Source organism: Dromiciops gliroides, chromosome 2 (assembly GCF_019393635.1).
Source record: "Dromiciops gliroides isolate mDroGli1 chromosome 2, mDroGli1.pri, whole genome shotgun sequence".
Lineage (NCBI taxonomy): Eukaryota > Metazoa > Chordata > Mammalia > Microbiotheria > Microbiotheriidae > Dromiciops > Dromiciops gliroides.
In genome coordinates this window covers 576,386,563-576,413,746 of record NC_057862.1, presented here as the reverse complement: position 1 = coordinate 576,413,746, position 27,184 = coordinate 576,386,563, and the positions used below count along the sequence as shown (strand labels likewise).

At 37.8% G+C, this 27,184-nt stretch overlaps 1 protein-coding gene across 2 annotated transcripts; it reads left to right on the top strand.

Moving 5' to 3' along the window:
* The first annotated feature begins 1,441 nt into the window (after nt 1-1,441).
* CHGB (chromogranin B) lies at nt 1,442-25,083 on the top strand. Of its 2 annotated transcripts, XM_043987428.1 has the most exons (6): nt 1,442-1,589; nt 1,717-1,831; nt 10,354-10,400; nt 13,497-13,590; nt 20,606-22,326; nt 24,675-25,083. In XM_043987428.1, the coding sequence occupies exons 2-6, from the start codon at nt 1,783-1,785 to the stop codon at nt 24,756-24,758; spliced, it is 1,995 nt and encodes a 664-aa protein (XP_043843363.1). In that variant the 5' UTR covers nt 1,442-1,589; nt 1,717-1,782; the 3' UTR covers nt 24,759-25,083. The 2 variants fall into 2 exon arrangements, with proteins under 2 accessions (XP_043843363.1, XP_043843362.1); XM_043987427.1 differs by having other exon boundaries at nt 1,484-1,831.
* The last annotated feature ends 2,101 nt before the right edge of the window (nt 25,084-27,184 follow it).

Sequence of the window (27,184 nt, the reverse complement as noted above, 5' to 3'; positions counted from 1 at the left end):
ACTAAATTTCAGAGGTTTGTGTGAGGTGAATCAGTGACTATAAGTACAATATTTAAAATAGTGGAAGTGGTCTAGGTAAAGTAACTTGGTTTACTTTAGAGGGCAAACAAAAAAGATAAATTTGCAACTTAACTACTGTGAAAATAATTAGACCCAGTTAAACTCAGGAAGCAAATACCTCTCTCCAATTCTACATATTTATAGTCTTTCCCTGAAGGGAAATCTTAAAGTAAAGACACAAATATATGTCCCCAGCTTGCTTCCTAATTTCTATATTATAAATGAAAACTCTGGAATGTTCCTTCCTTCTGATGCAAGGTGTGTACTTGTAGAATCATACTGCAACTTTTCCACTGAGAAGAGATTAGTTTGAGATGATCAGTGTGAAAAAGGAAAATGTTTCTCCTCTCTTTCAAGGGAATATCTTGCATAGCATCACAGATCTAGAGTAGATTTTAGAAGGTATCTAATCCAACTCCCTCATTTTAAGGATGAAGAAACTAAGGTCCAAGGTCACACTGGTAGTAAATGTTTGAGCAAGGATTATAAATCCAGGTCCTCTCACTCAATAGCCAATGCTTCCTCTACCATAAGAATGCTGTCTCATTTTTCTAGGCTGCATGGCAGAGATATAATCCTATCCCAGTTGTAAAATGAGAGATGTCCCTGGGTTATTTTGGTTATATTTTAATATAGAGAAGATTCCGCTAAATTGAGAAAAATACCTATCTCCATATGAACAGGAGACACTCAAGGGTCACACAGTCGGGTGACTGTTAACCAGAAACTGATTTTCACTTTAACTCTTCAGTATTTGTTGAATATCAAAGGAATGCAATAATAACAGGGTTCCCTATATTCTTTAGTAAAGTTTTTCACCTAGGCCTTTATGTAATCTAGTAACATCGTGGAAGATTATGATTGGTTGCTTTGTTTTCATTTTTAAATACATTCTTTCTTTTATTTGTTCCCCCTTCAATTCCTTTCCCTATTCCCATTTTTCTTTCTTCTTCCCTGGCAGCATGTTCATACTATAAAGCAAACAGTGATTAATACACAGACATCTAAATACATCCACTATAGCTATATATACATGCATTTATGCACAGTTACACTATATACATACATACATACATACATACATATATATATGCACATGCATACATTCGAAAGCAGCCTCTTAAATAGTGTTCACTATTGTCTTTTCTCTTTGTCATTCTAGTTGAGGATAGGAGTAGAGGTGGGAGATAAAAGAAGGTAAGCTGCACGTAGATCCTCTCTCCAGAGTCAGATTCCGACCACCTTTCTTCATATCCCTTCTTTCCTTCAGCTTCTAGCTCCCCAGTGCCAAGCAGTAGGCGTCTAAGCAGACTGAAGTTTCTGCCTCATTGCGGCGATTCCCCCTCCCTCCAGTATGTCTCTCCGCCCCCTCCCCCTCTTCTACCCCCCCTCCTCCCAGTCACTTCTTCCTGGGCTTATCGTGACGCAGGAGGACTGAGCTAGGGGTCCCCGCCTCCCGGCTGAATCTCAGCTTTTGCTGTCTGCCCCCTCCTGGCCCTTCCGCCCCCATTCGCCCCCTTTAAATAGAGGTAGAGCAGCTGTTTCTTTACACCCCTCGGTGAACCTAGGGTGTGGTGGATAGAGCAGCTCTTTCCTGAGCCTCTCCTGCAGCGGTTGCCTCCAAGCTCAGCTAATACTCCCTTTTGCCTTCTCCAGGTTCTTCTCTACTAACTACCCCACCACTGGCCTGCACAAGTCTCTGGTCCTCAGCGATCAAGGACCATGCCGCCCTTAATATTGCTCAGTCTACTGGGAGCCATGGCTCTAGGAGGTGAGTTAAACTGGGTAATCAATTCAGCACCTCGGATAGCTCTTTATCGGTTTTGTGCTATTCCACTATGTCCCCCTGTACTGTCTATCCTTTCCTGCAGTGCCATGGATTTGATCCTGGGAGGATTGGAGAAAATGTGTATCAGGCTGAGGGATATAGGACTGGGATGTATGAGGAGTTTTCTCCCTCTTGGGGCTCCCTCTGTCTCCCGTGTCGCTTTAGTATTTTCCGATACAACCTTCTTGCTTTTCCCTTGTTTCTTATGCTTCAGTTTTGGGGAAGTTTGAGGGTCTTCCTAGCCTAACCTGGGGAGTACCTAACTTTTCTACTACCCATTTAGGGTGAGAAAAGAGTATTAAAACGATGGCAACTTGACTTTACTCCCAAACCTTTTCCCCAAAGAATAACCTAATATGGATTAAGGTGGTGGGGGTTGGGGGAGAGGGGAAAAAAAATCTCCAATGTGTGCGTGTGTGCGTGCGTGTGTGTGCGTGTGTGTGTGTGTGTGTGTGCGCGCGCTCAGTATAGATGTAAATTTAATGTAGAGTATTTTTACATTGTGTATTTGACTTCTGACAGATAAATTTCCAAGAAGCTATGTGAGTATAGTGCAGTACAAACTAAGCATTTGCTTCATGTATTTTACTATGAATACATAAAGCATGGTAAAATGAATGCCATGTATGTATATATTTGTGTGTACATACATATGTATAATCAATTTGTCTGTATACATACTTCATTCTCTGTGGTGGTGTTTTCTAACACAATTCAATCAGTTTCAGTTAGCTAATAATAGAAATCCCCCTGAGTGTTTCCTTCACCTTCATATCCTGGAGGGGAGAGGGAGGGGGAATGAGTAGGTGATGACAATGAAAAAAATTAAAGAATAAATCTTAGAGTTTTGTATGAATTTTGGAAATGAAGTTTAAGATGTTAAATATCTGGCAGTTTCTGTGTCTGTGTGCTTCAGACTTGGTAACTTATCTTTCAAAATTATTGTCTCAGACAAAAAATACCCCTTCTTCAGTCTATAAAATTTTTGAATGGGTGAAAATCTCTTCAGGTGAATTTACTATATTCCTCTCTTTTTATGAAGTAGAAATGAATAAAACCTATTTTGAAAATCCAACATTTTTACTCAAGAACTACACCATCTGTCATGTTTGAAGTTTCTTTTTAAATTTTTCTTCTTACCTTGAGTTGTTCTGATCCCTTACCTTGCTTGTAGTGGTTATTTAATTTGTTGAACTGTAATCTGTTGCTGAAATTACAGTATGTTAATCTCTTACCCAGAGTCAGTAAATCACAGTGAATAGAGGGCCAATCTTCTCAGAGATATAATGGCCTGGGTTAAATTCTTGCTTCTGACACTTACTGACTCTGTGACTCTGATTACATAATCTATGTAAATTACTTTGCATATCTAACATACTTATGCATTATGTAAAGCATTTAAAGCACAATGTAAATGTTAGTTATCACTTGACTTCTCTATGTCCTCAAGCAATTCTCTAAGGATATAAATGCAAAGCATTTGTTGATCTGCATTGGTAGGAGATTTTAATTTAGCATCTATGCTGGCAAATTCTGGGGGCTAGACAAAGAAAAAATTCTCACCACTTGGATAAACTTGTTCTCAATGGGTCTGTAGTTCTGTTTGAGTATAACTACTAAATTAAAATTTTAAACGCAAAATTAGAATCAAGAGATCTGTTATATTGCAAATTACATGTCTTCAGAAGATTTTTATTTACATAGTTATCATGAGATAGTTTAATCAAAAATATCTCTATTCAGCAGTAAACGTTGTTTGAAGGAGATAAAATGAATAATTTAGAGTCTTTTGTGGTCAAAACATTTTAAAAAGCGGCTATTGGCTAAATGTCTAAAGTCCTTGTATATATGTCCTGCTGTAGACAATAAAAGCAAATTATGACATTTATGAAGATGGTTTACAATTTTATTATTTAATGTAACAATTTTCTTATTCATGAAAATACTTCAACAAAACTTCATATTTTTCTAGCATCTAAAATGGAAATGTGAAATTCAGAGTTCACAATCACAGGAGAAGAACCTGAAAAGGTCATCTAGTCTTATCATTTTGTTCCTGAGATCCACTGTGAAAGAGACTTCATAAATTCCCACAATGATCAATATTGTTCCAGGGCCTTCTTTGTTAAAAATGAATTTTCTTGGGGTAGGCACATTATACTTGTCACTGTCAACAACACAGATAAAATAGTACTTAGTTTTCCATTTGACTCCAAAACTAAAGTGAGTTTGTGATCATTATGGTAGATTCCATTTTTGAATCATAAGAAATTCCTTTTATACACAGTTCAAAGGTCAATTTACCATCTATTTATTTAATTTATAATTTGATCATTTAGTTTTCCCTACTTAGAAGTTTTGTGTATCTTGCTTTATGCAAAAGTAAACTAATTAAAAGCATTGACAAAACATGAAAGGGGTTACCTTATGGGACCCAAAAATCACTTGTCTGTTTGATGTTACAGATGTTATTTGTAGATGAAAGCCAATAGCAATTAGCACATCACCCCCAAAGAAAGCAGCTTTGGATTTATTTTCACAAGGAAAACTGATGTCTTACTTTCATATGCATAGAACTTCTGGTCTAATTACAAAAGATCACATGGAAGGATGGAAACCTCAATCCCATAGAAGTGGATTGTTCTAAAAAATTAGCAAGTGAAAAATTAATATCAAGCTGCAGTTTGTTGCTATAAACAAGAACACATTACCACCTACCTGAACATATTGGGTATTATTGCTTTGGTGCCTACAGGGGTTAATGAAGGCAATTCAATAACATTCAATACTGAGTATTTTACACTTTTATATAAATATAGAATATTTTTTTAAAAAATACAGTCGGGGGCAGGTTGGTTCTAGCTAGATTTTAATAGACAACTTTATATTTCACTAAGGGAGCAATCATCTTGCAGCTTCAGAGGCCTTTCATAGCTGCAAATTTTATAGATTTCTCATCTGGCAAAAGTCAGCTACAGAGCAGGAAAAGTCTTAGGAGATAGTCATTCCTGGGATCATATTAAAACAGCTGGTGAACCACCCTCCAGAGAGACAACATAGAAATGGAGGCAGGCAAAATAAAAGTCCAGTATATTAAAATTGGAGCATTTAGTAAATTTGCCCAAATTTCCTTCTCTGGCTTGAATTTTCATGCACTTCACTATTCCAAGTAACCCCTTTTATACTGAACTAGAGAACTTAGATTTCTTTGGCTATTGTGTAAAGGACGAAAGTGATCCGAGTCACTTTGCTCTGCCTAGCATACTGAGTTTGAAATCACAGCCATTAGGTATTATTCATCCTGGCAAGAGACAATATAAATGTGTATAACCCATATCTGATTGCTTACTGTCTCAGGGAGGGAGGGAGGAGTGGAGGGAGAGAAGGAGGGATAAAATTTGGAACTAAAAACTATAAATAAAAATTTTTATTATTTAGAAAAAAAGAAACAATGTAAATGGAAGTGGTAGTATTTTGTTTCTATGTCACTAGCTATCATACTACTACATATGAAGATAAGGTGGCAATTGAGTGGAAAAGAGTTTACAGGGTGATAATCATCCGTGACGTTGTTGTTATCTTGCTGGTTTATAGTATTAAGTGTTTTTAAACACTTGAGTTTTGTTCCCTCTTCCTCCTATTACTGGGTGACCTAGAACCATTCATCAGGCTACTCTGTCTCAGATTCTCTGTCTGCAGTATGGAATTCTGGGAGGACTGTGGGGATTCTACCATGTAAAGGCTATATATAAATGCCTTGAAAATCTCTAGTGAAAAGGGCTTTAAAAGGACAAAGTAAAAAATGTAAACTATAAAGGACTGAGGAGCTTTCCAAAGTCAGTCAAAAAGCACTTACTTAAGCAGTTACTATGTGCTAGGCACTGTACAAAGTGACACAGAACAAACTGAAATGCCTTGAGTCATTTAAGATAGCAACATTTAAAACTCAGGTTTAAATGAATACTGAAATCATATTGCCTTAAAAAATGATCATCAGCAACCCATCAACAAACATTGGTTAAGCACCTACTGTGTGCTTAGTGCTGGATGTGGGAGATACAAAAATGAGGCCACCTCTCTTTTCAAGGGGCATATATTCTAACAAAGGAAATGGGAGGTACATACATAAGTAAGTCCCAAATAAAATAGAAAGAAATACAAAGTCATTCCAGAGGGAGGGTGCTGATAGTTGGAGGGATCAAAAAAGGCTTCATGTGGAAGGTGATGCTAAGGCTGAATCCTGAAGGGTGAGGGCTTTTATGAGGGTGAGGAGAAAAGTGAATGCATCCCAGGCATGAGGGATAGCCAGTGCAAAAATACAACAGGAAATGGAGTGCCATGTGTAAGGAGCAGGGAGGAGGCCAATTTGACTGGATCACAGAGTGTGAGAAGGTACAATGAACCTAGAAAGACCCATTGGGATCAGCTTATGAAAAGGTAAAAAGTGGAATGGAGAGGTTTCTATTTGATCTTTTTTTTTTTTTTTTTTTTGGTGAGGCAATTGGGGTTAAGTGACTTGCCCAGGGTCACACAGCTAGTAAGTGTCAATGTTCTGAGGCCGGATTTGAACTCAGGTACTCCTGACTCCAGAGCCAGTGCTCTATCCACTCTATTTGATCTTTAAGGCAATAGAGAATTACTGGAATTTATTTCTGAGGACAATGGAATAGCATATATGAACTTAAGAAAAATCACTTTGTCAGTTATCTGGATGGTGTATTGCAGGGGGAAGAAAGAACGTCAACAGGAAAACAAACCAAAAGGTTGTTGCAATAATCTAAATGAGAAGTGATGAGGGCCTGAACCAAGGTGATGGCTATATTAGTCAAAAGAAGGGGGTAAAAATGTAGTAAATGATGCAGAGGTAGAAGCAGCAAGAATTGGCAACTAATTGGATATATAGATGAGAACAAATGAGGAGTCAAGGATAACCTCACAGTTATGAATCTGGGAGACAGAAAGAATGGTGGTATCTTTGACAAAAATAGAGGTTTGGAAAAGGGGTGGATATGGGTGGGGGGGAAATGTGAGCTCTGTTTTATATATGTTGAATTGTAGATATCTCCAGGATATCCATTTTGAAATATCTAATAATTACATAGTGATTCATGACTAAAATTCAGGTGAGAGACTGGGGCTGGATTTATAGATGTGTGAGTCATTTGCATAGAGATGATAATTAAACCCACAGGAAGTAAAGATGATGGCACCTCAGAGAAAGATTGTATGGGGGGGGGCAGCTAGGTGGCTCAGTAGATAAAGCACTGGCCCTGGATTCAGGAGGACCTGAGTTCAAATCTGGCCTCAGACACTTGACCCTAGCTGTGTGACCCTGGGCAAGTCACTTAACCCTCATTGCCCCACCAAAAAAAAAAAAAAAAAGATTATATACAGGGTTAAGTGACTTGCCCATGGTCACACAGCTGGTAAGTGTCTCAGGGAAGATTTGAACACATGTTTTCCTGACTCTAGGCACAGCACTCCATCCACTGCATCACCTAGCTGCCCCAATTCAATAAACATTTATTAATCAGTTCCTATTTGTACAAAGATGAAATAAAATCCTGTTGTAGAATCATGGATCTAGATCTTAAAGGGACCTTAGAAGCCATCTAGTTCAATTTACAGATAAGGAAACTGAGGCCCTGAGAAGTTAACTTGCCCAAGGTCACATAGGAAATAAGTAGCAGAACAGTCCATGTTCTCAAAGAGTATATAGTCTAAATGGAGAAAATGATATTTCACAAATAAGTATGATATAAAGCAGAATGTATTATTTTTATAAGTGTGGTACTCCAGGAAATATGAAACTGTTTTATTCACATTCACATGAAATTTTTTTTTCAAAATTTCTGGCACTCTTTCAGGCAAATGATTCCAGAATGAATCACTCACAAACCCAGGAAAGTAAGAAAGCAGTTCTGCCAACTCCATCTATGTATCAGTATGTGCAAGGCACTGCAATCTAGATATAAAATTGTCTGAGTCAGATTCAGGTTAATAACATTAATACTTCTGCCCATTGGCAACTACATAAAATGGAGTTGTTGACTTTTATTATCTGCAAGATAAATTTCTCAAAGAAGCTGCCCAACATTACAGGAGCTGGCTTGACTAGAGTAGAGCAGACTTGCAAATAATTAAAAAAACTAATTACCAATTGTCATAGCCACAATCACTGAGCAACTCAACTCTTCCTTGAGGTCTATAAGTCATAAAGCTCGTGAAATAATTAAGTAGGTCATAACTTACTACTGGCTTCCCTTGGAGATTTCAAGTTTACTTTTGCACACTTCACTTTCCCTCTGCTAAGAGTTTATTTTTTTTTTCTTAGGCAGTTCTTACTGGCTCATCAGGCATCACAGCAGAGGTGCCATGAGATTTTCATCCTAGTGTAATGGAAAGAACAGTGGGCCAAGCAGAGGAGCTTGGAGCTCCTAAAATGTGTGTTTTGCTTTTGACTCAGACATTGAAAATAACTTTTTCCGTCATTTACCTTCTCTGGGTCTTAGTTTCTGTAATTAAAATGGGAGGAATGTTCTCTGGTCAATGAATTTTAAAGCATTTAGTAAGTACTTCCTGTGTGCCAGCAACTTTTCTATATACTAAACTATAAATACAAAAATAACTGACAAATAGAAATATGTATAGAATGATTTTCCATATACATATATTATATATACATATATATGTGTGTGTGTGTGTGTGTGTATACAAATTTGTGCCTAATGGGAGCCATCTCTAGAGTCAGGGGAAGAGGAGAGAAGGGAAAAAAAGGAAAAAAGTTACATGACAACAATTATATATATAAAAGGAATAGCAAGTTGTGCATAATAGATTTGAAGTTTCAAGTGAAATCATCTTTTTAAAAATTCTACCATGTTATAGAAATGCTTATGTTATTTTATAAATTAAAAAAAATTCAACAGATTGATCCTTGTCCTCAAAGAAATTACATTCTAATAGGGGAGGAAAACATATAGAGAAATGGTGGTCAGGAAGGGAATTTGGATCTGTAGAATCATAGGGATTGTGAATTGTCTCATAGGGCAGCTGACAGACAAACCCTTTCCAGAAGCAAGGGTAGTATTGATCTAGATACTGTGCCCAGAGCAGGAGACAGAAAGTATTGGGCATCAGGGTAGTATTCACAGCGGCATCAGGGAAAATGACAAAATGGCCTCTGTAGATGGCTGATTGGAATGTGAAGCATGATCAGGTGAACTAGATATAGTGGGCTCAATGAGCTTGTCCTCACTTATTAAGACAAAGACCTCGGGGTCATCTATAAGTTAATTTTAATTTTTTTTTTTTTTAGTGAGGCAATTGGGGTTAAGTGACTTGCCAAGGGTCACACAGCTAGTAAGTGTTAAGTGTCTGAGGCTGGATTTGAACTCAGGTACTCCTGACTCTAGGGCCAGTGCTCTATCCACTGTGCCACCTAGCTGCCCCTATAAGTTAATTATAAGTTAATTGTAATATACACATCTCATGTTTTTTAGCATCAGCTGCTAGAGCCACCTTCCCTGCAGTCTCCCTCCTTAAAATCTGCCTACCGGCTCAACTAGACTTTAACATCTAAAGGGTACTACAAAGCAGAGCTGAGACTAGGGGCAGGCCAGGTAAACAGCTTCCTGGGGTGCAGCAAACAGAGGATGCAAAGAGGGATAGTTTTTAATTTAATTTTTTATAAATGCATATACTTTAAAAGCCAGAAAAATTCCCCATCCCTAGCATGTTAGTATTTATTGTGTGATAAGTCAAGCTGTATGTTTCCCAATAAAAGCAGAAAGCCTCCAGTGGACAATCCCACACAGGGACAATTTCCAATACAAGTGGGTGTCATTTTAAAACCTTCTTGACTTTGTTCCTTCTCTGCTGTAGACTTGAGCACCAGTCATTCTCCCAACTGCTATCAGGAAGGGCTGCAGAGAAAGAAAGAGATGGAGTTGGGGGGAGACAGAGAAGGGGAACAGAGACAGACAGAGGCAGAAAGAGGCAGAGAGACACAAAGAGAGAGTGCAAAAAAGAAGAAAAGTCTAGCACAGAATCCGGCCTGAAATCTAAAACATTCATGAGGATTTGTTCTACACTAGAAATAGCTTCAGTTTTCTGCTTCTTTCTTGAAAGAATGTATATTTAAAAGAGCACAAAATTCGTAGTCATGAGCCTTGGGTTTGAGTCATAACTCCAACACTTAACTTAGCTTTGTGACCAGGGGCAAATCATTTGATTTTCCTGAGTCTCAGTTTTGTCACCTATAAAATGGGGACGTTGCCTAAGATACAGGGTTATAGGTAGGAAAACATCTAACAATCTATAAAGTGATATAGAAATGTGGGTTATGATAGCTGTTGTCTCATAGAGAAATGTGAATGTTGTGAATTTTGGTTCACATATTTTAGTTTTCTTTTGTTTAAGGCAATTCATACGACTTTCAACTCTTTCTCTACCTTCTTCTAAAGCTGTCAGTTCCATGCCAGTGGATAAAGGAGACCACATAGAAGAGATGGTGAGTTGAAATCATAGTTAAAGGCATAATTCTAGAATTCCCCTCTTCCCCTCCACCTCCCCAAAGTTTCACCTTCTAGGCCTAGTTTTGTTTCCCTAATGTGTTTTTTTTTTCTTAAATGGTGGTATGTTATCTCCTTCCCTCCCTCCTTTCTTTGACCCCACCATCAATGTGATGCCAAAAGTAGTTGCTGATTTCTGCTGTGAAATTTAATATGGTAAAAAAAAAAAGTGAGGTTTCACAGTTTGCTACAAATGCTTGATCCCTTGGTTCAATCAATCAACAAGCACTTATTAAGTGCTTGCTGTGTACTAGGTACTGGGCTAGGTATTAGAGAACAATGCTAAAAAATAAAAGTCTCTGCTCTAAAGGAACTGCATTCTATCTGAGAAGAAAACAGTGCCTATACAATTATAAACAGAATAAATACCAAGTAGTTGGAGAGATAGGGAACAAGCACCCATAGGCTATCAAGAAAGGCATTGTAGATCCCCTTATACTAGAGCCCTAAGGTCCAAAATTAACTGCCACCTGGAGGTCTTGGCCTTTTCAGAATCTGAATCAAGGTTCTTCAGTTTGAGGAGATGAATGCCTTCTTCTCTCCTGCACCTAGACAAGGCAGTGGTCCAATATTGGACAATGAAGGAGGTCCCAGTGGTGCACAATAATTTCTTTCTGGAATACTTTGAACTAAATACTCTCAAATCTAGTCAAGGCCACACCTGCTTCTTTTCCCCAAAATTTTATTTATTTAAAAAATTGTGACTTTGACAAGCATCAACAAACATGAACATCTGTATTTACAAAGAGGAATAGGAATAAAAAGGATTGTGTATGAAGCCATGAATCTCTATTTTATATATACATATATATATATATAATATTATATATTATACACACACATCTTTTTAAAGTATATATATATATTAAGTCTAACAGGGTAGCATCAACACTACCCTGCTTGTCTGTGTCCCCTTCCAAACTTCCTTCCGCTATCTTCTATTTTTCTGTTTCACTGACACTTTTCTTTTTTTTCAATATCCATCACTTCTACTTTCCGCTAAGTAACACCCACTTTTAAGAACCTACTTTATGCTTGATATTGAGCTAAGGACTATGGGAGACACAAAAGAAGTAAATGACATTCACCTTGAGAAGCTCAGAAAAACATTTCTTTATCCCCCTCTTCCTTTCACCTACTGAAATGCTACCCATTCAAGTCCCCACTAAAGTTTTATTTTTCCCAGGGAGTCTTAACCTGCCCAGATCCCTAGACCCAAGAATTTCTCTTTCCCCTATATTCTAATTACGTTTATTTTTTATGCCTTTAATTTGACACTTAACATATGCTATTTTGAATTGGTGGAAGCATCTTAGTATAATAGAAAAGAAGTGGGCCTGATTCAGACGACCTGAGTTCTGGTCTTAATTCTGCTTTTAATAGTCATATGATCCTGAGCAAGTCATTTAACTTTACTTGAAACCCAGTTTCATCAATTTTAAAATAAGTATGGAGTAACCATTCTGGAGAGCAATTTGGAACTATGCCCAAAAGGCTATAGAACTGTGCATACCCTTTGATCCAGCAATACCAATGCTAGGTTTATATCCCAAAGCCATCTGCCAAAAGAAAAAAAGATCTATTTGTACACAAATATTTATAGCAGCTCTTTTTGTGGTGGCTAAGAATTGGAAATCAAAGTGATGCCCATCAGTTGGGGAATGGCTAAACAAGCTGTGATATATGATGGTGATGGAATATTATTGTGCTGTAAGAAATGACAAGCAGGATGATTTCAGGAAGGCCTGGAAAGACTTAAATGAACTGATATATAGTGAAGTGAGCAGAACCAGGAGAACATTGTGCACAGTGATAGCAATATTGTTTGATGAAGAGCTACGAATGACTTAACTCTTCTCAGCAATACAATAATCCAAGACAATCTCAAAGAACTAATGATGAAGCATACTATCCACCTCCAAAAAAAAGAACCGTTATTGATTGGACATATACTGAAGCATGCTATTTTCACTTTCTTTCATTTGTTTTTGCTTTTATCCAAGTTTTCTTATACAAAATGACTAATATGGTGGGGGGCAGCTAGATGGCGCAGTGGTTAAAGCACCGGCCCTGAATTCAGGAGTACCTGAGTTCAAATCCGGCCTCAGACACTTGCCACTTACCTAGCTGTGTGACCCTGGGCAAGTCACTTAACCCCCATTGCCTGGAAAAAAAAATTACTAATATGGTAATGTTTTGCTAATTGCACATGTATAACCTATATCTGATTGCTTACTGCCTCAGGGAGGGGTAGAGGAGGGAGGGAAAGAGGGGTAGAATTTGGAACTCAAAACTTTAAACAAAAATGTTTATTATTGTTTTTAAAAAATTAGTTTGGTGTATTGGATAATCTCTAATGTCTCTTCCACCTCCAAAAATCTATATTCCTATGATTCAATGACTCAAAAGAGAGATGTTCTACTTAATTTTCCTTTATCCAATCTTTTGACTATACCCACTAGATGTTATACAAGTATTCCCAGTAAAGCTTCATGTCCACTTGGCCCTAAATCTGCATAGATTATTAGTGTATGTGTGTAATTATCTCTATCATCTCTATTCTCCTTAAAGGCAGGATCAGTGATTTGCACTTCTTATTTCCCAAAGTGCCTAGTACAACTGTATTTTAATGGGCACTTAATAAATATTTTCCAATTACTCTAAATACCAACATCCATATATATTTCTCTTTTAAATTTACATACTTATTTTCCGTTCAATATCAAAATTTCATTATGTGGTCTTAGGTATCATGGTGTTTCATCTGTTATACCATGAAGCAAAATTGTATTGACACTTTGGAGTATATCTCTTTAGAAATAAATCCTGATTATAAATCTATATTGCTATTATAAGAGTCATTGGGTTTTTTTTTCCTAGGTGTAATGTCTGTAAGTCTATATGTCCTGTATACTGCACAGGTACATGACACATGACACTGACTTGCCCCCTTACATGCCTTTTTAGACAGTGCGATTATGATTCTAGACTGAACGATTATGATTCTGCTAATGAAATGGTCTCTTTTTCTCTAGGTAACCCGCTGCATAGTAGAGGTCCTTTCCAATGCTTTATCAAGACCAAATGCTCCTCCCATAAATCCAGAGTGCAAGAAAATCCTGAAGAAAAGTAAGTGTAGTCTTGTGCTCCCTGACTTGAGCTGAGAGACTTGATGGTACAAAGCAGCCTCCAGTTTCAAAATGGGGTTCAGTTTCATTTTAATTTGACAACCACATGGCCCCTGACCAGGGGTATGCTGGGAAATACTTAAACAAGTGGCCCTCAGGAAGAAAAATGTATACTGACAAACTTTAAAAGTTTAACCTGTAATCCATCACTTTATCACTTTCTAAGTCTAGACAATCAACAAAACAATAAATCTAGCCCTGATTTATGTCATTTGATGATTTCTAAGGCACAAATGTCTTCACAGTGAAAATTTAACAATTGATTCTTGCAGCTCAGTTCAAGCTGGCTCTATCACAACCCCAGTTCTAGCAGAGTAGTGTGGGAGAAAGGTGGCTAGGCTAGATGGTAGAAGACTTGAATTCTAGTTCCAGTTCTGTCACTAGTTAAGCTATGTGACCCCTCCTCCATCTGACAGATGAGGAAAACAAGGCCCAGGAAGTTTAGGTGACTTTCCCAAGGTCACACAGGCTGTGTCAAGAGATTTGAGCAAGAGCCTCTGATTCTTGATATAGTACTTTTCCCACCATGTTGATGACCTCTTTCTTAGGTGGCTTCCAGCTATAGCATTTAATACAGCTCACCTAAACAGCAATTTACTGAGCACCTACTGCGTTCTGAAAACTTTGCTGGTCATTGGGGGAGAAACAATATCTTTAAAATACACAGGATTTAAAGTCTAATAAGAGATTAGGACACACACAAATACTTGTAACATGAAAGAACATATGGCAAGCAATTTAGAGAGGTGTAAACAAAGTGTTATGTGAAGCCCAAGTGAGTTAGGGTCAGGTCATTGTTGGTTACTGACTAGAGGCAGAGAGGGAAATCAAGGAAGGCTTCATGGAAGAGATGGCAGTTGAATTGAATTTTTTATTTTTTTTTTTGGCGGGGCAATGGGTGTTAAGTGACTTGCCCAGAGTCACACAGCTAGTAAGTGTCAAGTGTCTGAGGCCGGATTTGAACTCAGGTGCTCCTTAATCCAGGGCCAGTGCTTTATCCACTGCGCCACCTAGCTGCCCCCAGTTGAATTGAATTTTAAAGAAGAGTTAGAATTTCAATAAGTGAAGGCAGTGAAGGAGAGAATTTCATGTAATGTTAGCTAAGCTCCCAAAGTAGGAAAGTACAGGGAGTATTCCAATTTGGTTGGAGTGTAGAATTCATGGAAGAGAATAGTAGAGGTACAACTAGAAAGGCAGGGTGGCATCAGACTTTGGAGGACCTTGAATACCAGGCAAAGGAATCTGAATTTTTCTTGGTATATGATGGGGAGCTACTGAAGATTTTTGAGCAACAATATAACCAATTCTTTGCAAAAGTAGGATTGATCCAATAGAATTATGAATAATTGATCAACATGGAGAGAGAATGGAGCTTTGAAAGTTTGTGAAGAGATTATTACAACAGTTCAAGCAGGTAGTAACATGAACTTCTAGTAAGATGGCTATAGTGGGAATAGAGAGAAGGCAACAGATGTGATGGAAATTTTGTCAGGGGTAGAGTTGACAGTGTTAGCTGACTGAATATGAGGGAAGGGAGAGGAAAGATTAAAAAATAACATCAAGTCTAGGTGGATGGTGATGCTGTGAATGCAGCATTAAAGGAAGGTCAGGAAAAAGACATTTAGGGACATAAACAGGCTAGGTTCAAATACAGGACACACCGAGTCTGAAGTGACAGTGGGACATCCAGGTGGAAATGTCTTATATGCAGTTAGAGATGTGAATTTGAAGCCTAGGAGAAAGGAGCAGGGCTAGAGAGATAGACTTGGGGTGATTGTTAAAGTCAAATGAATATTATTGCCAAAGAAGAGAATATAAAGAGAAGAGGAAAGGGCCAAAAACAACCTTTGGGAACATCCACTAAAAATGTCAGAAAGAAGATGAGAAACCGGTGAAGAAAACAAAAAAAGGGAGTGATGCTTTTAAAGCCCAGAATAGATTACCCAGAAATACCTGGTATGTCAACTGCTGTAGAAAGGACAAGAAAGATGAGAAATTTACAAAGGTAATTGGAATTCATGATTGGGAGGTCATTGATATCTCTAAGAGAGTAGATTTAGTAGCACAGTATGAAAGTTAGACTGCAAGGGGCTGAGGAACCAGAGGGGACGAAGTGGAGAAAATTTTTTCAAGAAGTTGAGCAGTAAAGGTATGGAGAGAGATCCTTGATTTTGTTAGAAAGGGCAAATAGAATCTTTGAAGATGGGGAAGATGAGCTTGTTTGTAAGTGTGTGGTAAGAAGCCAGTGAAAAAGAAGAATATTGAAGATGCCTGAAAAGGCATCTGATTTCTATGACTTGACATTCAGGCATATTCATTCCTCAGTCCAGATAGTGCACTCACTATCTAGAAACTTGAAGAAATAATATTAGCCAAATGAAATTTGACCTTTAATCTTTTTTTCTTGAGTTCCCAGATATGGTGGAGATATATCAAACTGGACATAGCTAAGATCAGACCTCTATGACACGTTAATAGAAACCTACTTCCCAATTGATATTGATCATAATCAATACTCAACTAACAACGCATATTATTTAAGAACAATATTTTAAATGATGGCACTGGAAATGGGGTGAAGAATAGAGGAAAATATCAGGGAAGACAGGAGAAATGATTTCTAAAATGAAGTATTTTTCTCAATATATTCCTCTTGACTTGCCATAGTCATATGTTAGTGACTTGAATAGTGACAATAAAAACCACTTAACCTACATATGGTGCTGATAATTTAAAAGTCCCTTTCAGTGTGGACCCTGTTAGAATAGAAAAGGTATATGTGGATTACAACTCCAGCATTAAGCAGGATGATTGAGCCATATTTATAGGACCAATTTCTTGTATCTGGGGTGCCTGGGACATTGATGACAACTTTACTTTTAATTGTGATCTGAATAAATACAAACAGTACAGGACCTAATAAGAGTAGAGATAATTAAGGTGTTTTTGAAATCACATGTGCTTTTTTAACTATGTACAAAAAACATGAAGATTCATTGTTTTTTTACCCTTCTCCACTCTTAAAAAATTCTTGAATTAGAAATAGTGAATTAAGCCTTTTACTTTTCCTTTCATCCTCCAGCTCATCATACCTTAATCTCTTCCACAAAACAAGTAAAAATACTCATTAAATGTCTGTTGAAAGAATAACTCAGTGTTATCCAAACACCCAATGTAGCCTGGAGGTTATCTTCCACTAGTGTGCATGACACTCTGGGGCACCAAAAGTAGTCATTTTAACTTCTCTCTAATACTCTCCATTCCATATACCTCCTATTCTTTTTTGTATCTTCTTCTCCTTCCTCTCTTCTCTAGAAGAAGTAGATAATGAAAGGGTGGATCTCTGTGTATATATATCTGTGTACCAAGAATAATGGGATGGTCTTCTAGAGTCTAGACCCACAAACAAAACACTTCTCCCTTCCATGCCATTCATTTGCCAGCATAAATGCCATTCATTCACCATAAGAATTATTACTTATGAGTCCTTAGCAAGGTCTCTGCTTTCCAGAACTCAGGCCCTTTAGTGGTCAGTGACTAAGTGCCTGCGTTCTCAGGGTCAGTGAGAGAGCCTAGAGAAAGGCCCTAATAAAGGATGTAGCTTTGACTTAAGGTTCCTATATGTTAATACCTTCCTTTTCTCTGCTTTCTTTTTCTTCTTCCTTTCTTCCTTTTCTGTTTTAAATGTATTACTGGGCTCCCTTGGCCCAGAATACTGAAGAAATTGCTGCTCCCTGTTTTTGAGTGACCTGATTCTGAATCTCCCTTGGATTCCTCTTTTTTCTTTCTTCTCAATCTTCCTCTTTCCCTTTCCTTCTCTTACCTCTCCATCAAGTCCTCTTGAAAGCAGTGTGTCATCCTTGAATAAAAACAAAAACTGCAGGAAAGTGAGAATCATAGAATTTAGCATTTTCAAAACTATAGGTTTTTAGAATTGGAAAGGATCTTAGAGATCATCCATCCCAATTTCCCAATCATTCTACAACAAGGATCCTTTGTACAGCAAAGACTAACTTTTGACTAACATCTACAATGCTCCAGCTTATATGACATAATAATTCACATTTACATACTGTTTTAAGGTTAATAATCACCCTGAGCAAAATAGTCCTGGGAGATGGGTAAGCCAAGTATTATTATTCCCATTTTACAAATGAAGAAATTGAGGCTTCCAGATGTTAAATGACTTTCCCAAGGACAAATAGGTAGTAAGTATTGGAACTGGGGCTCAAACACAGGTCTCCTGACTTCATATCCAATCCTATTTCCATTACACCATAATGCTTATAAATCAGATGACTTTTTTAGTAATTCTAGTGACTTTGAAATTAGGGTAAATCGTGGAACTTGTCACAACTTAATTTTGTGGTTCAGTATTTCATTCCCTAGAGGAGGATTCTTAAGCTTGTGAGCTGTAATAGCAGCCTTCATTTATTATCGTCCGCTATGGCTTACAGCTAAATTTAGCAGGGAGTATTACAATTTGGATGTTGTTGCTTCAAACAAGAACCTTTTTAACTGTAGAAAAATTCAAAACCAAACATCTTTTGCATTTAAGTTAATCACAGAAACTGTTCTTGCCTCATTCAGGGGGAAGTTTCACTTGGAAGTAGAGGTGTGTGTGCCCTTAACCTCCCTCTGGCTATGATCAAAGCCGCTCACACCCATACCAAGCACAAAGTATGAAATAAGCCCTCTACCCTAGGATCACAGTTCAACTCTGCTAATTAATATTGCTTTTATTGATTCTCTGACCTCTCAGACTCTGAAATTTGCCAGTATCTTGAGAATGGCTACTTGGCCTACCTTAATTTTTTCTGCTTAGCTAGCTGGACCTTCCCATTCCCTGTGAGGATGTTAAGCTTCCAAGCCAATAAAACTGAAACTGATAATGCAACATATCACAGTTGCAGCTGAATGTAATATACAGCAAAGAGGCTGTAACATTTCCATTATCTTGCAAAATATATACTCTAACAGTCATTATCTTGCCAGTTTATGTGCTAAGGAATGGGAACACATACTACCTGAGCAGTCTCTGAGATCAATGATATGTCTGCAAAGCTATTTTTGCAGTTAACTCTTGCTAAGATATTTGCTTGGTGGCTCAGAATGTAAGCAATAGTCATATTGCTATAGAGAGGGAAACAACCATTAGGAATCAATTAAGAAAAAATTATAAGAGACTAAATGTATTTTATTTTTTATTACGATTGCAATGCTATGGACGGAGTGTATGTAGACTTGAGGAGGTATAATCGAGATCCTTGGAGACAAGATGGAGAAATGGAGGTTGCATGATATGACAGGTAGCTAGATTCATAGCTAATTGAAAAGAATGTTGACTAATAGATTGCTATCAGCCTAGGAGGCTCGCTATCCTTGACCTTATCCTATTTAACAATTTCACCAGCAATTTGGAAAAGGATATGTGGCAGATGTATCCAATTTACAAATGCCACAAAACCTGAAGGGAGCAACTTATTTGTTGAATGACAGAGTTGTTTTCCAAAAAGGACAGGGTGATTTAATGAACCAATTCTAATAAGATGAAATTTAAAAGGACCAACTTTTAAGCCCTGTACTTAGGTTGAACAAATAAATTGACATGGGTAGGCAGGGGAGATGTATGGTTTAATAGAAATATATGCAGAACATATTTAGGAATTTTAATTGATGACAAGCCTACTTTGAATCAATAGTGTGCTGAGGTTGCCCAAAAAAGTTGACTTGTTTATGTACAGGATCCAAAATAAGGGAGGTTATAGTACCACTATATCTAGAGTGTTGTGCTAAATGCTAGGTATCACATATAAAACTGATAAACTGGAATATGTCCAGAAGACCAGGATGGTGAGGACTCTTGAAATTGTCATGTGAGAAACATTTGAAAAGACTAGTGCTGTTTAGCTTAGAAAAGAGAAGACCTGGAGGAAACGGGGTATGGTAGCTGTCTTCAAATATTTGAAGGGCTGCCTTGTGAAAGAGGAATTCTGTTACATTTATCAGATATAAGCAAGGCCCTATGAGTAAAAGTTTTAACAGAACAAATTTCAGCTCATTTTTTAGAAAAAGGAACTTTCTAACAACTGGAACTCTCTGAAAATGTATGAACTATTTCACAAGGTAGTGAGTTCCCTTTCACTGGAGGTTTTCAAACAATGCCCCTTTTTGGCAAAAGGCTTCCATATTTCTTCTTGTCCAAGCCTTTTTTAACTCTTAGGTGCTATCTACACAATGCAAAAGGAAGCAAAGATTTGATGATTATAGATTACCAAAACAGAGCATTTGGGGGTAGAGAAGAAGATTTATTTTGGTATCTGAATTATAGAAATTGGCTTTTTACCTTGATTAAATTTAGTTGATCTGTGATCACATCTCTATCTCACTTAATAATATTTCTATTCTTAGAATCAGGATAAATACAACAAAGAATTACCCTGAGACTCATGATAGAGACACACAGAGATAGAGATATATAAGTATTAATATATCTGACTTTGCCGAGATTCAGTATGCTCATCTATAAAAAAGGGGACTGATCCCTTCTAGTTCTAAAATGATTCTGATTCTAAATTTGAATTTTGATATAATACTAATATCTATACTCTGCTCATAAAATGAGATATGGGGAAGAAAAAGAAAAAAGAAATCTGCATGATAACTTTATTGTATATTTAAAAGGGATAGCAAGTTGTATATAACAGACTTATAGTTTCATATGCAATCCTCTTTTTTATGATACTATTTTATGGAAATGCTCATCTTAGTCCATAAATTTAAAAATAAATAAATAAATGTGAAAAAATAAGAAAAAAAGAAAGATGCTCAGAGGCCATCTACTTGAGTCTATACCTCAGTGGCCTCAGGATATATAGAAGTCATAAATTAGTGATTAATGAATAGTTTGAAACAGTTTATGAGTTACACTGTGTTCTTTAAATTTTTCATTTTAGGTGGGCAACAGGACAAAGATGAAACAGAAAATGAAAGTGAAAACTCCAAATTTGCAGTAAGGTTGTTAAGAGACCCAACTAATGGAGAAACTCATGCACCTATGAGTTTGGAGGAGGAAAACCCAGAAGAGAAAGAATCTAAAAGACAAATGGAAGAAGACACAGAAAAGCTCCAGCAAGAGGAAGAAGGTAAGGAAGGAAGAGGAAAGTATCAACCAAGCCTTCATCTTCATGAAGACCAAGGCCTTCAAGAGGCAAGAAAGCACCAGCCTGAAAATAGCAATGAGAAAGAAAAGGAAAGGGTGGGAGGAGGAATTGAGAAATATAAAAAAAATGATCACAGTGAAGAAGGAAGTCAAGAGAAACCTCTCTATGAAGAGTCAGGGGAGATTCAAAATACCTTTCTTGAAAAAAGAAATCAAGCCAAAGGTAAGATCACTGAAGAGTTTGCAGCCCAAAATAATAGATACTCTGTGGAGCATCCTGAGAAAACACATAGCCAAGAAAGAAGCAGCGAAGAGAGTGAAGAGGAAAGTGAAGATAACAGCAGTGAGAAACGTGGCTGGGAGCCTACAAATCAACAAAGAAGTGTCGAATCAGATGAAAGTGAAGAGGCTTCTGTCTCTGAAGTGACCAAACGTCGGTTGAAACCTAGACACCATCACAGGAGATATAGACTAGATCAGTCCTTTGAAGAGAAGAAGGCTCACTCTGAAGAAAGAAGAAACACACTTGAATCTGAGGAATCAAATGAAGATAAGGACCATTTCTGGGACAAGAGAGGCCACCACAAAAGCAATTATGAAGACCTACAGGAGGAACCAAGTTATCATGAAGAGAAGTGGAATTACCGCAGGAGCCATGGTCCCGATGATCTTGAGGAAGAAAGATACAGCGACAGGGCAAGTGAAGAGTACAGAGATAAGAGACATCACAATGAGGAGAACCAGCAAGAGGAAGAGAAAAGAAACCATCACAACAGACAAATTGAAGAGGCGAGACATCACTATGATGGAGAAAGGGAGGAAGGGAGGCACTTCGATGAGGACAAGAGCCTCCGTGGAAATAGAGATGATAAAAGGTATCCCAGTGAGAGACAACATTATGCAAAAGAAAGCAACATGGACAATGAAAGGAGGCATCCTAGGGGAAGGAAAGAGCAAGACAGAAGTTATTTGGACCATGATAAGAGAAATAGTGAGGAAGGTGATATAGGAAAGTGGCAGCAGAGAGAAGATGAAGATGGTGAAAATAATAGAGAGGAAGCTAGGTTTCAAGAAAAAGGATTTGATATCCATCGTGCAGAAGAGAAGATGAAGAGGTTAGGGATTCCATACAGTCCCTATTATGAACCCCTCCAGTGGAAGAACAAACATTTTGAAGAAAAGGAGAGAATTCCCATGAATGAAGAGGAAAGCCGATCTAGCCTGAATGAAAAGACTTTCTTCCCTGACTACAATGATTATGACTGGTGGGACAAAAAGCCATTTGTAGAAGACACGAATCAGGAGCATAATGAGAAGAGAAATCTTATTGGCATCCCTAAATATGATCTGAAAAAGCAATATGACAGAGTTGATGAACTTGCCCAGCTTCTCAATTACAGGAAGAAGTCGGATGAATTTCCAGAATTCTATAACTCTGATGAAGACATGAGAAAACACCAGATGGTCAGGAATGAAAATGGTGGCCTCAGTCAGAGGCCTCTGACAGAAGAGGAGGTATGCACTTTGAATTTTATTTGGAAAAAGTTAGTCAATGTTTCATGGCAGATGGGTCCAGGAATATCTGATATTAGCAAATGGGAGAAGTTAAAGGGAAGAGAAATCCTCCCCTAATGGAGTATAGTCTCCTCCTAGGACTGTTGCCTAGTGTAAGTTTGGGGCAGAGACAGGGAAGGGCGAAGGCAAAGCTACATAGACAAGGCCCTTATTTCTGTACTCTTTCCCTCCTACTGCTTGATTCCCATTCATTGTACAGTTCATTAGTGCCTCCAGTCCTAGAGGAGACACAGATTGTGAGAGTAGGTATGCTGAATTTCTTTGGTTTCTGCATAACAGTTCTTGTGGAAGACAAAGGAAAATGATATATTAAAGTAGAATTTCAAATTTGTGGAGATCATTTTTATCAAGGCTCTTACTTCCTGCCTAAGCAATGGGCCTTTTCCTTATTGAATCACATAGAATGAACAAAAGTCACAATGTCTCTAAGTAAGTAAGACTGACAGCATGCAATACATTCAGCTTGTCAATCTGGGGGGTGGGAGTGGGAACGGATCAGACATGTATTTTCATTGCTGTAGGTAGAAGGAACAATATCAATGCAGACTAGTAAGTGCTCTACAAAGTCTGTAAAGTTATCTGCAGTACTGAAAGGATAAGTGAATTACTGAGAGTCACACAATCAGTATGTCAGAGGGAAGACTTGAACCAGGTATTCCAGACTGATGACAGTTCTTAACCCACTACTCCATGCTGTCCCTGGGGATTAAAGCTTCTTGGGGCAATGGTCTTTCATAGGAAAAAGTAATCTACCTATATGAGATTGCCTGCTGTCTTAGGGAGGGGGGAAGGGAGGGGAGGGAGGGAGAAAAATTTGAAGTTAGAAATCTTATAAAAGCAAATGTAGAAAACTATCTCTACATGTAACTAGAAAATAATAAAATACTTTTATGGTTAAAAAATAAATTCACAATTTAGGGAAATGGTTAATTACAGCTAGAAGTTAGTGAAAATAAAGATGCAATTTTTTCCTCAAAAAAAAAAAAAAGTAATCTAAACCACTGGCTCTATATTCTCCCCTTTCTCAAGGAGTCACTTCTGCAAGTATACACCAAAACATATGATGTAAGGGCCACTTGCCACTCATAATGGAGGTCTGTGGGAGCCTCATCTGCCAAATGTGGCCCTTTAAAGACTAGAGCTTACTGGGGTATAGAATGAGTAAGAATGAAAATGTTTTCGAGTTGGAGAAACAATGACCATGGGAAATTTGTGTAAATTAAGAAATGTGTGTGGCAGGGGAAAGGGTGTCAAAATATCCTATCACAAAGTTGTCTTGTCAATAGAGGTTTGGAAGCCATTTATTCAGGTTTTATTTCATCATAACAGAGAATTCTCCACTTTTTCAAGGTGTGATTATTTTTCTCTCTCCTCAAACCTCTGAACACATTCCAATTTGTAGAAACCATCTCCTTCCAAACAGCTGGTTGGAATTTCATAGCTACTATCTTTACCATGTCACCAACTAGAATAAAGAGGAAATCCTGATAGCATTAGTGTTTGGGTCCACCATGGTTACTATCTTATAACTATGTGGAGCGTCATAACTGGCTTTCCTTAAGATCCCTGTTTCTTTCAGCCCCTAGTTAGAGAAAATTGAAGGCCCAAAGTATACTGTCTTTTTCATGCAATCAGAAGATTGATTAGAAGAAATATTTAGGGCAGGGCTTCTTAATATTTTTTATGTCATGGAATCCTCTAGCAGTCTAATGAAGCCTATGAACCCTTTCTCAGAATCACGTTTTAAAATTCATAAAGTAATATAAGGCAGATTACAAAGAAAGGCAATTATATTTAAAGAGATAATTAAAAATATTTTTTAAAAGTTCATGGACCCCAGCTTGCAAGCCCTGATTTAGGGATATTATTTTATCCCTCCATATGTCCCAGCATGTCAACTCTATCTCACAAAAGAAGAGCTAAAACTGCTTGTAGCTCTTCAAGGTCAAAGGAAAGGCAAAGTGATGCAAGGGGCAATGAAGAATGAATCAGAAGATTGTCACTACCTACCTCTGTGGCTTTAGGGAAGTCACCAACTCTTTGCATTAGTTTTCCCATTTGTAAAATGGAGGGTAGACTCATTTATTTATAAGGTCCCTCCATTTGAAAAGTTTTAAAGTTTTATGCCAGAAGAAGGGGTAGAAATGGCAAGCAGAATGGTCTGGTCCCAGAGATTAGGGGTTCAAGCCTGTTTACTTCTATTTAATCGATCTTTCTCAAACCTAGGGCTAAACTTGTGTTTAGATTCCATGTTTCTTGGTCTAAATCATCTTTCTAATTTTTTTCAGGAGAAGGAACTAGAAAACCTGGCTGCAATGGACATGGAACTACAGAAAATAGCGGAGAAATTCAGTGGTACCCAGAGAGGGTGACCACTCTGGGAGCAGTGGTACGGCGCTTCGCAGCAGTGGGTAGCTTTAATATACACGCATTCACACTACCTAGTGTTGGCAGATGCTGCCACCAGAAAGTATCATTTACCCAAAGACAGTTAGTAGAGTTTACTCACTCAGTGTATTTACATGGTTGGAAATGTCTATATTGTTTTCTAGGATGCTATTGAAACTTGAATGGCATGAATTTTAGTATATAAACTCACATTTGAATATGCTTTGTGATGAATGTGCTGCTGTCCTTCAGAAATATATTATGCCTCTTAATCTGAAAAAAATAAAAAAAATAATCTAGGACCAAATACTTCATCTTTCTTGACTTTCTTTTTTTTCTTAATAAAGAGTGTAGATTTGAGGCTCCTTTGGGTATATTCTGCCTATAGAATGACACTGAAACAATATGTTTAGATTTGATGCTCTCCCACTTATAAGAGGGTGGGTGAGCCTCCTGAAGTTATGGAAGATATGGGATAGAGTGGCCCAATGTATGTACAACTGGTAGACTCTGTGCCACCTTGTAGAAGAGATATCAAATACTCAAAATGGAAAAAGCCATTTCAACAATCTCAGCATATGTCTGCTTCAAAATCATTATAGTAAGTACTGTTGTTGTTTACTCAATTAGTCATGTCCGATTCTTCATGACCCCAGTTAGGGTTTTCTTGGTAAAGATCCTGGAGTAGTTTGCCATTTCCTTCTCCACCTCATTTTACAGATGAGCAACTGAGGCAAACAGGGTTAAGTGACTTGCCCACAGTCACACAGCTAGTAAGTATCTGAGGCTGAATTTGAACTCAGGTCTTCCTGACTCCAGGTCTATTGTTCTATGTACTGTGTTACCTACCTGCACACATTTTTAATTCTTTAGGATTCAAGAAAGCAGCAGGATATCATGAACAGAACACAAAAACTAGGAGAGTTCTATATCTGAATGCCCGGATCTGCCATACTTAGCTGAGTCACCAGAGACAACCTGTGATTCCATTTTTTCCCCATCATTATAATGAGACAGAGTCAATAAGTCCCATGATTCTTTCAGGTGCCCAAATTCTAAGATTTCTTTTCCTGCCAGTTCATTTTTTGTTAGCACTTCTAGAGTTCTCTTCTTGCCAGTTTTGGTTCAAGTTTTGAAAGAGATGAGGTGGCAACTGACAGGTAGTGAGACCTGGTGATTATGAGTGAATTCATTTGTCTGTGTTTGCTCTCCTCCATCATACATAATCAAGCACTGGCTGCATGGGTAAAGCCAGGTTTTTTCAGGTTACCTTTCTAAAAGAGTCAGTAAGCTAAATATTTCTTTTCAAGGAAATTAACTTTAACCAGAGGAAAACCAGAGTCATTTAAATGTGGTCATGCCCTGACACTCAGAAAGCCAAGTAAGCAATCGGACAACAAATTATTCTAGCCCAAATAATCATCAGTTAGTTATAAATACTGTCCCACCTTAAATGAAACATCGAAGACAGTCATTTAAGTGTCATTTAAAGTCAATTCCTCTATTTAATTAATTATAGAAAGATCCCAACCCTTTTCTTATTACATCCACATGCTCACACACATACCCCTCCTTTTCCTTTGCAGGGTATCCAAAAGACAACAGGCCAAGGGTTGATGGGAGGAAGGAGAGTAAAAAAAAAAAGGAGAAGGGGAGAAAAATGGAGAGAGAGGGAGAGAGGGAGGAGTAGGAGGAGAAAGAGGAGAGAGAGAGAGAGAGAGAGAGAGAGAGAGAGAGAGAGAGAGAGAGATGCCAGTCGAAAGGAGTCAAAGCACTGCAATGCACCAAAATTATATCCCAGAAAATGACACACAGCAGATGCTCCACACGGGAGGGACAATTGGCAAAAAACAGCACAGCATGGCCCAATTTCCCTCCAGCCTATAAACAATGCATGAGACAGAACGAGAGTTTCTTGCTAGCACCTATTGTCTCTCAAGTGCTATTTGTATCGTGGGCTTGTCAGGCCTAGCATAGAGAACACAAAGATGCCCAGACATAGCTGAGAATTCAGTCTGTTTAATCAGAGTTTAGTTACAATAACTAGGCTGTTACTACATATTTCCAGTTGTTGAGTTTGGGGATGTCTCACTTTTCCCAAGGAGGAAGTAATTTTTTTAATCAACTACATTTTTCAAATACATTGAGTTAGCACCTAAAGTTCACTGCCACTTCATTCAGTTTTCTTAGTCGCTGTCATGTGGCTTATGATTTTAATAATGAATGGGTTCCGGGGCAGCTAGGTGCGCAGTGGATAAAGCACCAGCCCTGGATTCAGGAGTACCTGACTTCAAATCCGGCCTCAGACACTTGACACTTACTAGCTGTGTGACCCTGGGCAAGTCACTTAACCCCCATTGCCCCGCAAAAAAAAAAATAATAAAATAATGAATGGGTTCCTTTTTAAATT